Source organism: Rhopalosiphum maidis, chromosome 3 (genome assembly GCF_003676215.2).
Source record: "Rhopalosiphum maidis isolate BTI-1 chromosome 3, ASM367621v3, whole genome shotgun sequence".
Classification (NCBI taxonomy): Eukaryota; Metazoa; Arthropoda; class Insecta; order Hemiptera; family Aphididae; genus Rhopalosiphum; species Rhopalosiphum maidis.
In genome coordinates this window covers 7,968,885-7,982,170 of record NC_040879.1, presented here as the reverse complement: position 1 = coordinate 7,982,170, position 13,286 = coordinate 7,968,885, and the positions used below count along the sequence as shown (strand labels likewise).

Here is a 13,286-nt window from a genome sequence, read left to right as displayed (position 1 = left end):
TTTTTTAACACAAATTACACAACACAAAATATTAATATAATATTGCATACAATAGTAAGTCACTTATGTACGTTGCGTCTTGCGCCTATCGCTCTATCGTTAAACACAACTAATAATAAATGCTGGTTTTAGAATTTTCAATGAAATTACGTGTTATATTAGTTAAACTGATAACCCATTTTATTTAGACTCATATTATTATTTTTTAAAAACTTGATACGACTATAATACAACAACAAAAACGATGTATACCAATAATTCAATAACTCGTTAATTAAATAAATTATTCTTTATTTAGATCGTTTATAACAATGCCGATTTGTTCAGCGTATGAATGTTCAGAAAGCGATAGAAGTAAAACCAGCCTACACTTTTATAGATTTCCAACCCGTGAAAAATCTCCTAGCAGATATAAAGTTTGGGTTGAATTTTGCAAACACAAATATTTCACTCTTACAAGAAATTCCCAGTTATGTTCAAAACATTTTAAATTTGAAGATTTCAATCAATCGGATATCATGAAAATAAACTGATGCCAGATTTAAAAGTTAGAATTAATTTAAATCCCAACCTTGTTCCTACTATTAGAAGTAGTACAACATATAATACAGTGACACTTAGTGAACGTAATAAAGGGCAGATCGTAGAGAATTTAGTCAGTTCACATCAGAATTATTAACTACAAATACTCCGAAAAAACTAAAAATAATTCAAAACAACGCGGATTAAGTTTAGAACCCAATGACTGTAGTTTACAATCAGAATTTTCTGAAGAACGAGTCAATCAAAATGATATAGGTGTATGCAGTGTGATATAGGACTAGAAATTTATCAAAAAGTAGAAAAGAACGATAATTTGTCATTTGATATACCGTCCGAATCCGAAGATGAAAGTTCTAATTCTGAGATTAACTCTGATGATAATAGCCAATATGAATATAATCGACATTACAAAAACAATTTATCTCCGCAAAATGATTTTTGATGATAATCGTTGTTTTGCTGTATTTTGGGAAAATTTATCCCAACTTTTCAAATATTGTCGTCAATGTGGTAGTAGGGTTTGTTCTCGACAACATTTTACACAAGGTGCACAGGTCTCAATTATAACTATATGTGAACAGGCCCATAAATTGCAATGGTGTTCACAGCCAAAGCAGGTAAGAGACCAGAAGGGAACATTTTGATTACTGCAGCTTTAGTACTATCTGGTATTCTATTTTCCCAATTTAAAGTATTTTGTTTAGCATTGAAACTTTCAATTTTTACTCGTCCAGTTTATGACAGAATTATTAATAAATACTTGTTTCCTGTAATATACCACCAATGGGAAGAACACAGAAAAAAAAACATCGACGCTATAAAGCTATCATCAATTTGGCTAGCTGGGGATGGCCAATTTGATTCGCCGGGTTTTTGTGCTAAGTATTGTACTTATTCAGTTATGGATATCAACACGGGAAAAATCATGGATTTTAAGTTAGTTCAAAAGAGCCAATTTAAAAGTGATTTAGAAAGGCAAGCCTGTGAACAATTACTAATGGATTTAACTAATAGTAGTAATTGTAAAATCGAGTTGTTTTTAACAGATAGACATAAAGGTATACGTGCATTTATCCATACACAGCATCCAAATATTAAACATGAATTCGATACTTGGCATTTAAGTAAGAGTTTAATGGAAAGATTTAAAGCCATTCGAAAAGAAATATCCTGGTGTTTTTTTACGGAAATCGTCAATTAACAATCATCTTTGGTGGTCAGCGCAGACATGTGAAAGAGATGAAGAAAAATTTATTGATAAATTTACATCTATATTAAAACACATATCAAATGAGCATGAGTGGGAAGATAATGGTGAAAAAAGAGATATGAACATGAAAAATTAATAAAAATAAAATACGAAATAAACTGTGGATAGATCCAGAAAGCGAATCATATTAGGCGTGGAAAAAAATTATCATGGCAAAAGACTTTTTAAAGGATTTGACACATGCTACTCATTTGTAATACTGGTAGATTAGAGTCGTATCACAATTTACGATTAAATATAATGCCAAAACGATTCACTTAAAATACAAAGGTATGTATACAAGAAGTATCATTGCTATACTAGATCATAATAACAACGTAAATAAGAAAAGGAAGTCGGAGAGAAAATAGTATTTTCCAAACCAGCTAGTAGATATGTCATAAAAAAAAAATATGAATTAATAAAACTGATAAGTGGCGCGAAAATATTATGCAAAAAGTCCATGTTCACATGAAAGAAATATTCAACAATATCAGAAAAATTCAACCTAACAATATAGTTCTTCAGCCAAAACCTAGTTATAACGATTTAATGAAAAAAAAATTCACTAGATTCTAAAAATATAAATAATAGTTATGCATATTTTTAATTTTTAAATTTTTAAAATATAGTACACCATTTTAAATTTGTACTAATCTGTCTATACTAAATGTAAACTGTCAGTTCAGCGGTGGCTGTCTTAGTGGTAGCATGCGTAATAGCACTGTTCTAATATTATTGCGCCTCAGCTGACAATTGTTAACAGTTGTTTGTGATTTTTGCACCTAGAGGTGCCTGAAAAGTGCGCGCGAGGATCGGTGTCGATTTTGAGTCGGTCCTATAAGAACTTTCCCCATAAGGGCAGTTTTAAGTTAGGTTTGTACGACTACTGATTAGGTAGAGTAACATTTACTACTTTTCTTATCGGCCCGCGGTCGGCAAAGGTCAGCCGGCGAACGGTCGTCGCCGCTATCGTAACTCGTTATCGCGATTTGGATGGACAATATGCCGCAAATCGTCCAGGCCACCTGAACCCGCACACTGTTTTAAATGTGACGGATTCGGTCATCGGAGTGATAATTGCTCCGGGCCCGACTCATGGTTGAATTGCAGACTCTGTGGGGAACCAGGTCACGAAATTAAAGACTGTTTGGCGCGCAAGGACCGATGGGTCACCATGTGAGATTAGCAGGCATTGCACGTTCCCCACATAACCAGGTTGGGTATGTGAAAGCCAGGAAGGAGGCGCTCAAGTTACTTGCTGGGCACAATTCGCAAGCGCAGTCTTGGCGGGAAGCCAGCGGAGATGGATCACGCTCGAAGCAATGATTCACTGCTTGCAAATCAACCTCCACACCGACTGGGCTGCCCAACAGCTACTTTCCCGAACCGTGCTGAACATGTAAATTGGCCTCCTCATCCTCAGTGAGCACAACAGATCCCCATGTAACCACCCCAGCTGGGCATCTAGTTCTGACGGGAGGTGCTCAATAGCACTGACCACCATTGCGGGCATTGTGGCGGAGGAGACTGGTTCTGGCCCGGGCTTTGCATGGCTCCGATTTGGGAATGTTAGAGCATTCAGCTGCTACTGGACCCCCAACGGCGACTCTGCTGAGGACCGCCTGAATGCCTTTAAGGGATTCCTAGATGGTCTTGACCAAGCTATACGACGGGAAAGAGAGAATGAAACTCTCCTGGTTGCTGGTGACTTTAATGCTAAGTCCACGTACTGGGGCTCTAGTGTAGATGATAGTAAAGGAGAAGCTCTTGAACCTTTGCCGCAAGTCTTGGACTCTGGACCAACAACGTCGAAAGCCACCCTACCTTCCAGAGAGGGGCGTCTTCTTCGGTCATTGATGTAACCTTCTCGGGCCCGGGCCCCTACGAGGTAGTGGACTGGGAGGTCCTCGATGACTATTCCGGTAGCGACCACAACTACATCACATTCAACCTCATTCCCTACTCGCGAACACTTAACGATAACGTACCCATGGGACGGGGTGTACATCTAGGATGGGCCACACGTAAGCTCGATCATGCTGCGCTCTATCGAAAGTTGGATGAGGGATCACTGGTTTTGGAGGAGCCTGCCTCGGTGGATGACGCAGCAGAGGTTCTCAACAACTATCTGGTTAATGCCTGCGATTCTTGTATGCCCAGAAGAGTCTACGGAGCCCACAAACGGAAAGCAGTTCATTGGTGGAACCATGAGATTGCCGATCTTAGAGGGGGTTCAGCTTGTCGGCTTCGCAGATGACCTAGCCCTACTCGCAGTCGGAGAGACTTCAGACACCCTGGAAGAGGTGGTCAACCCCACATTAGACGCTATTGATGGCTGGATGGGCGCTCACGGACTTCAACTAGCACGGCACAAACAGAGGCCATCATGCTGACTAAGAAGTGGGCGTATCGGGATCCGGTGTTCGTTGTAGGGGGTCACACAGTTCCTTTGTTAAGGAAATTGCGATACCTGGGACTCCATCTGGACTCACACCTTACATTCAGTGGACACTTCACTACTGTTTCGGGGAAGGCGTCCCAGGCAGCGCTGGCTATAGGACGGCTCATGCCCAACCTTGGAGGACCTCACAGGCTAAGAGAACGCTGCTAATGTCTGTGGTGAACAGCAGGCTGCTGTACGCCTGTCCAACGTGGGCGGAAAGAGCATGCAAGTATGCTATCTGTCGAAACCTTATGATCCGGGCACAGAGGATTGCGGCTCTCAGAGTCACGAGGGCGTACCGCACAGTCTCGGCTGAGGCAGCCTTATTCCTGGTGGGAACTCCTCCGGGTGATCTTCTTGCTTTGGAACGCAAAAGAGTCCGAAGTAAACTTGACGACCCGGACAGAGCTGATTCAAAGGATGAAATCCGGAGAGCAGAGCGAGACATCTTGGTTGCTGCCTGGTCGAACAGATGGAGTCTGGGCGTTAGAGGCGCCTGGACGCGCACGATTCTTCCGGACCTGATAAGATGGACGAAAAGATGCCCCAAAGACCTCACGTTTCATGTAACGCAGGCTCTTACTGGACACGGGTGTTACAGGTACTACCTACACAGGATGAAGCGCGCCCCTGATGCGGCTTGCCTGTACTGCCAACACCCTGAGGACACTGCGGAACACACGATATTTGATTGTGCTTACTGGGATCCGCTTCGGCTGCCAGTGAAGATGTTTGTTGGTAACCGAAATATAACTCCGGGAGACGTCCAGGATTTGCTGTGCGGCCCCTCTGATGTCCCGTTCAGCGAGAACGACCGGCTACGGGCTGCCTCCCAACGTGCCACTCAGTCCTTTTATGACTTGGTTGACAACATTTTAAGCTGCAAGGAGCGTGATGAAAGGGTAGCTGAGGCCGAACGAAGAGCGAATGCAGTGGCAGCCGCTCCAACTGACTGACTTTATTATTTATTGTATTGCATTGTATTGTACCTATTGTATTAATGTTTATTTTTAAGGTGAAGCAACCATAATTAGTTATGTGTTAAGAATGTGCATGCATTAACGTTTTTATTAAACATTAATAAACGATGGCAGCAGAGGAGTAGTAGTGATCACAGATCACAGATCCTCCTCTGCTGTCGGTTCAAACGGAAAAAAAAAAAAAATGTAAACTGTAAAACTCAAATACTCATTGTAATAATGCTTTAATATATTTCAATAAATGTTAACTTAATACTTAATATTTTCTTCGACATTTTAGGAGTAGTAGTTTTCATTTTAAATAAGTGTTTATAAAACGCCATGTAAAATACCGCGTAAAATAATACGGCGGCACAAATCAGCGCGCACCAGTGACGTCACGCGTATACGTACGATCGCTATTTGACACAGAAGGAGTGATCGAATAATTTGTTTGAAAAGACGAACAATTCAATTTTCATATCTAATATTATGAAGGTATAAAAAAAAATCATTTTTTTTTTTTGTTTCATGGTCTTTTAAGGGGCCTCGCTGCGGTTATTATTTAAGAAACAACATTTAGGCAATTCATAATCTCGTCTTAGCCGCCCGAGAACTATGTGTCATTTATAAATGATTATTATAATGACCCCTTTGGTGATGGTGTTATATGTTTGTTACTTAATACTTTTAATATTAATAATTAAAAACACAAAAGTTAATACATGATTTTTATTTTAAAAAACAATTACATCATATGCTCTTTGCATGACTTGCATTCTCACTTGTATAACCTTAAAACTAAAATCTTATCACTAAGCAATTACGCTACAATTCTTATTATATGACATCTTTCCTTTTTTTTTTCTTTTAAAATACCTATAATATTATTATTATTAATGAGATAAATAATAGTACAAAATACTTTCATATACTTATAATCTACAAGATAATAATAATAATAAAAAAAAAAAAAATTACAATTTAATAACATAATTCTTAACAATTACAGTTTGTATATCAACCAAAAAAAAAAAAAAATACAATATATACTTATTTAGTTATGTGACCTAATTTAAAAATTTCTTTGGTGTTTTAACAACTCTACCACTTCTAGTTATAATTTCTTTTCCACAAACTTTAATTACTGTATTATTATTTTTAAGGTGTTTAGAGGTTCTTCTAAGGATCTTACCATTTTTTGTACGATTGTATCTTGATCAGTTTGTTCACATTTCCTCATCATTGTTTTAAATATACCAACACCTTTTTCAGCCATGTCATTACTCTGTGGGTAGTTAGGACTAGATGTTATTATTTTGAAATCCCATTCTTGAGCAAATTTTTAAAAGTTAAACTATTAAAAGTAACATTATTTGACATACATTCTTTAGGTATACCAAATCTACTAAACAATGTTTTGAGCACACTTACTATCGTTTCAGCAGTTTTATCAGATATCTCTACGACCGCCAACCATCTTGAGTAATAGTCAACTAAAATCAAATAAGACACACCTCCAAAATCAGGTATGTCTATGTCTACTTTTTCAAATGCTCTTTTTGGAATTTTATGATTTAACAACAACTCTTTTGATTGTTTTCTTTGAAATCTTGCACATAATTCAAACTTAATAATATAATTTTCAATATCAGAATTCAATCCTGGCCAATAATTGTATGTTTTAGCTCTTTTAACTGTTTTAGTTATCACTATATGTGTTTCATGTAATAAACTCATAATAAACTGTTTTAGTTCTCTAGCTACTATCAGCTTATTTTTAAAATATAATAATCCATCACTAGCAACTATTTCATTTCTTAATGACCAACAATTTGACATTTCTTAGTTTTCACTTTTTCCTTATTAGTTGGCCACCCTTCAGAATAATATTTTAAAACTTCATTAAGGATTTCATCATTCATTGTACATTTTTTAAACTGTTTAAGTTATCTTCACTAAACTCTATTTGTTTCATTTCAATAAAATGTATTACATCATCCATAGTTCTATCATCACTACCTTTTGTTTCTATATAATCTCTCGATAAACAGTCAGCCACTACCATTTTACGACCTGGAATATACTTTACATCTAAATTATAGATTGCTAATCTTGTTTTCATTCTTCTCAATCTATTATTTTTAATTTTATTCGACTCTTTGGTCATGACTGAAATTAAAGGCATATGATCAGTATATATAATTACTTTTTTACCATACACATACTCGTGAAATCTTTTACATGCATACACAATCGCATACATCTCTTTTCCTCTTGTGCCCATTGGCATTCATAATCAGTAACACTTTGCGAAGCATAAGTAATGTAGGTTTATCATCTTGAAAAATACAACAGCCTATCCCTGACTTTAAACTGTCTGTTTGAATATAAATATCTTTATTAATGTCAAATGTTGATAATATAGGTACATTTATTATTTTATTTTTAATTTCTTTTAAACATTTACTATGTACTTCAGACCAGTTCCATTGCACATTTATTTTAAGTAATTCTCTTAGAGGTGAAGTAATTTCTGCTACGTTAGGTATGACATTTTTCAGATAATTTATAAATCCCAGTAACCTTTGTAATTCTTTTTTGTTTTTCGGATTTTGTAATTTTTTTACTGCTACTATTCTGTTATCGTCAATAGTCATACCATTCTCACACTAAAAATATGACCCAAAAATTTTACTTGATTTCTTCAATATTGAAGTTTATTTTTATTAAATTTTATGTTATACAATCTAGCACGTCTTACCACCTCATTCATTATTTTGTTATGTTCCTCTAGGGTTTCTGCAGCAATTAATAAGTCATCAAAATAAATAATTAATCCATTTGTATTTCCAAAATATTTGTTATTAAATTCTTGAAAAATGTTTGGAGCCGTTTTTAGTCCAAATGGTAATTTATTGAATTTGAGTGTACCTAAAAGACTAGGAAATGCACATAATTTACTACTTTCATAATCCAGTTTTATCTGCCAAAATCCATCCTTCATCAAATCTAGTACAGTGAATATTTTCTTTATTTTCCTTTATATTTAAATTCAAATTTTGAGGATCCAAACAAATTCTTAATGTTTTATTTGGTTTTCCTATGATAACTATATTATTTAACCATTTAGTAGGCTCATTCATATACGATATTATTCTTAACTCAATCATGTTTTTTAATTTATCTATTAACCTGTCTATCACTGTTAAAGGAATTCTATGATAAGGTACTGAATTTTATATTCATTTGGAAACAATCCAACACCTTTAAAGATATCATTAATGTTTTTAATAAGACTATCCTCATTATCACTAACTAATGAATGTATTCTTTTAATTAATTTTAACTCTTCACATGATTTTAAACCTAGAATAGGAGTACATTTATCTATTCTGCTTTCTTTTTTAAAAAATACAAAATCTATTACACGGCTTCCCTTTCCATCAATAAAACAATCAATTTTAGTTTGACCTAAACACATTATTCTAGCACCACCATAACTTCAACATTATAATTTATTTTACAGATTTCAGGTTTTGGATTTAATTTGTTATTATATTAATGTCACTACTTGTATCTAATTTAAATTCAATAGTCAAATTTTGTATTTTCACATTTTTCATCCAAGAATTTTTAACTAAATTAACATTTTTAATCTCATTAATTTTAAATACTACATCACTATCTTCACTATCCGATTCTATTTTTATTGTACCCATGACAGATTTACTTTTTTTAAATTTACATCCCGTCTCAAAGTGATTATATTTTTTACAATTTCTACATATTTTACCATATGCAGGACAATTTGTCCTAGTATGTTTCTTATTACATTTTTTACATAAGTATTCCTGATCTTTATTAGATCTTACATTATCTTTACTATTATAATAATAATTATTATTACCATATTGCTTCTTAATATTATTACCCTTGTATCCATTTATTTCATAATTGTTTTCCCGTTGTCCCGGTTTTTGTACTTATTTTCCATATTTCTTCTTAATTGCTTATGTATCTGCTGCTTCAGTTGTAGATACCATTTCTCGTAATTCTTTTTTGGTAACTTCCGTCGTTTGACACATTTCTTCAGCTTTATCCAAGGTAAGGTTATCAACATTGATCAGTCTATCTTTAAGTTTCGTGTTTCTTATACCAAATACTATACGATCACGAACCATGTTTTCTTCTTCTTTGAATGAACAAGTGGATGCTATTTTTTAAAGTTCAGTAACAAAATCATCAAAACCTTGACCTTCCAATTGAACACAACTTGCAAACTTGAACCTTTGAAATATAATATTTTTACGAGGCTCACAATACTTTTTAAAATTACTGACGACTTCTTCAAATGTCTCATTTTTCTTTTTCTTAAAATTGTTATAAACCTTGATCCCAGCTAGACCAATCAAATTAAGCAAAATTTTTATTTTACGTTCATCACTTTCTGTGTTCTTTCCAAAAGCAATTAAAAATATATCAATTGCTGATAACAAGTTGCCCGGTTTTCTGACAAGTTCTCACTGAATATCATCTACTTAGGTGACTTAAACTCCATCACTATATAATCTATTTTAATCTTATCAATAACGTTAATCAACTCGACTGTGCCATGTTATATGCTTGTTACTTAATACTATTAATATTAATAATTAAGAACACAAAAGTTAATATATAATTTTTATTTTAAAAAGAATTACATCACGTGCTCTCTGCATAAATTTCATTATCACTTGTATAACCTCAAAACTAAAATCTCATTACTAAAATAATACGTTACAATTCTTATCATATGACAGTGGTAGGGGCATGGCCGTTTTCGACCAAAAACGTACCCTTCCCTTTTCAGTCGATTCACTTTTCGACCAAATTTAATAAAGACCGATAAGTTCACGTTATTTTAATCAAATTAGATTTGATGCCAATGTATGTATAATAACAGTTTCCATAATAAACATGATTCATCAGCATTGTACATTTGTTCAATGTCCAAATTATATTCATTTATGACTCATTATTATAAACAATTTATTTATAATTATTATATATTTTAACACTTTTTACTGGCATTTAATGACAATAATATAATATATCATATTATTAACCTTATCTATGCATTACTATTTGTTTTATTAGCAATGTTACTATTTTTATATTTACATCTGTTTAATTGACCTACTTTGAATATTGCTTTTTAAAAAATATATAAATGTGTTTACATGTGTGTTACAAGAATATTACAAACACTAATATATATATACGATGTATCGGAAACCGATAGACTTACGAGTTTTACGATGAGAGTTCAAAATTAAACACCGAAAGCCATCAATAAAATTTCTGAATAATAAAAGTTTCAAATAATTTCCTCATCACTAAACGAACCAACCTTAAATCCAAGGAGATCCGAAACCGCAAATCCTTTTCATCACCATTCGGTATTGTTGTGGCGCCGTAGAGAAGTACACCTAAGTAGGTGGCGTGAAAAATCTGAAATTTTCAAAAATGTCATGTGTTTGGCACGTGGGCACAGTTATAAAATTTAAAAGCCTCTAAAAACTCAAAAGCCGTAAACTTTATTTAACCCAGTTCAAATATCTTGGTTATAGCCAATGCATATAAGACATTATCTATAGTTAATATTGAAAAAGATTCCCTAGTTTTTTTTTCAAATACAATGGAACCTCGATAAGTCGAAAATATTAATATGTGAAAATATATTATTCAGAAATTTCATTGACGGCTTTCGGTGTTTAACCCGTAAGTCGATCGGTTTCCGATACATCGTATACATATTAGTGTTTGTAATATTCTTGTAACACACATGTTAACACATTTGTATATTTTTTTTAAAGCAATATTCAAACTAGTAAATCCTCAAAGATGAAGTATATTTTTAGTAGGTTGCGGCCCCAAAAAAAGTTTGGCCGCCCCTGGTATAGAAGATTTAATTAAAATTATGGAAATCTACATAAATATCATGATAAATCTCGTGTAATTCACGTGTATTTTGTTCAATAACCATTAAATAATTATAATTTAGATGTATACTTATTCATTAATACATTTTTGACACAAAATAAGTCTCACTTGTTATGTCTCTTCTAATCACATTACTCAGACAAGAATCCAATAACGTGTCAAGCATTAATACAATTTATCTGTTGCCAGATGAAAATCTAGATTAAAAAAGTTGTATTTACATGTTTATCTAGATAATGATTAAATATTCTATATTCATATTAATCTAATATTTAACTATTATTTTGCTATCTGAACTCAACAATGACAATACATATATTGTATATGTATTTATGTCGCATCCATATTGCGTTATTGTACCTTTCACGAAATGGAAACGCGATTTCTCCACTACACGTAATTACATATTACGGAATATATTTCGTGAAATGGATACTTAAACCGTCATCAACGAAACTTATTCTGTCATTAGGATGTCCATTTAACAAATTAAAAAAAAAAAATCCCTGAAATATCATTTATACTTAGTTTTATTATTATTTTTGAGAAAATATTTTACAAATAGGTACTTAAATTGAAATTATTATGTTTACTCACACTTTATTTAAAACTAAAATTATTAGGGATACTGTATGTCTGGAAAAAATATTAGCGCTGTTTGCTTGACGTGACAATAATTCTTATCTGTTCTATGGAGGCAGATTTACGCATAGGCAACCTAGGTACGTGCCTAGGGCGCATTATCTTTCGGGGGCGCCGCAATTTTTCAGTATAATTCTACTTTTATTTATATAATATAATAGTATTGTAAATTATAATGCCTTGAGGCGAAAAAATGGGTAAGATCGTCCCTGATTCTATCATATACGACAGTCACAATATTATAATTAGTTATTATCTGTTTTATAAGTATTATTGTCGGTCGATAATCGTCGATAATTCGACCCATTAATATACATACCAGCATTAATTTTGCTAAGATCGTTCAATACGTGTGTGTATAATGTGAACAGCGTGTAAAAGAGTGTAAAATGCATATATGTTTTTCCTTTCATATTTTTTTAATAAAAAATTATTAATTATAAATGATATTTTAGGAAAAAATATATAACATTTTAATTTTGCTATATGGACATCCAAATGACAGAACAATTTCCGTTGATGACGTTTTATGTATTAATTTCACGAAATATAATCCATATTAAGTAATTACATGAAGTGAAAAAAATCGCGGTTCCATTTCGTGAAATGGATGCAAACGTTGTCCATTTCGTGAAACGTACTATAACGCGATATGGATGCGACATACAGTGGTGGGTTACTCTACAGGCAATGTAATCAGGTGATTTGAGCGGCAAATTTGTCGCACTTCAAACAAAAAAATGTATTAATAAAATTATATTATAATTTATGAATATTAGTCATTACTAATTAGGTTATTAACTCACTGAATAGTGAGTACTGAATACTGAAATGGTTTCGGTAGATCAACTTGAATTTTTATTATTAGCAAAACTATGTTTTTCCTCGTGAACGGTTTATTTAAATACAATCATAGCTATATATTATAGCGATAGCCGATACGGCGATACGACGTTGTTTTTGTCAATAATAATTTATTTTCGTGATTCTATTACTTACAATTACAAAGAATAATATACGTATTATTCTTATCATAACATTATTCTGCTTATTACTATACCTCGACATTGTCAAATAGTGCAACTAACGAGTAACGACGTCTTTATTTATTTTTAATACAATTATTCAAATCATTACCTATATCATAATGAGTGATGGTATATCTAGGAAAAGTGCTACAAAGTACAAAAAACCCGAGAAGAGCACGAAGAAAAAGAAAAAAGGGTGATTCAAAAAACAAGAAAACTTAATAGTTTTTTCACAAATTTAAAAACAGGTAAAAACGATTTACTAAAATAAATATTTTTTTTTTTTAATTTTTGATGACACGTTCACTGCGGAGATGATTTGTCAGCCTAGAATATATCCTAGGAATTATAATTCCCAGTGGTTGGTGAAAAAGGAGGTTTATTTTTTGAATACACCAATATTTAGTTTATTTATAATTATTGTAAGCCAAATT

The 13,286-nt window shown here is 33.1% G+C and overlaps 1 protein-coding gene across 1 annotated transcript; it reads right to left on the bottom strand.

The window, feature by feature from the left end:
- Positions 1-6,341: 6,341 nt before the first annotated feature.
- On the bottom strand, positions 6,342-7,039 carry LOC113559978 (uncharacterized protein K02A2.6-like). The gene is made up of 2 exons (XM_026965771.1): positions 6,598-7,039; positions 6,342-6,529 (listed from the first exon to the last, which is right to left on the bottom strand). The coding sequence occupies exons 1-2, from the start codon at positions 7,037-7,039 to the stop codon at positions 6,342-6,344; spliced, it is 630 nt and encodes a 209-aa protein (XP_026821572.1).
- Positions 7,040-13,286: the final 6,247 nt, after the last annotated feature.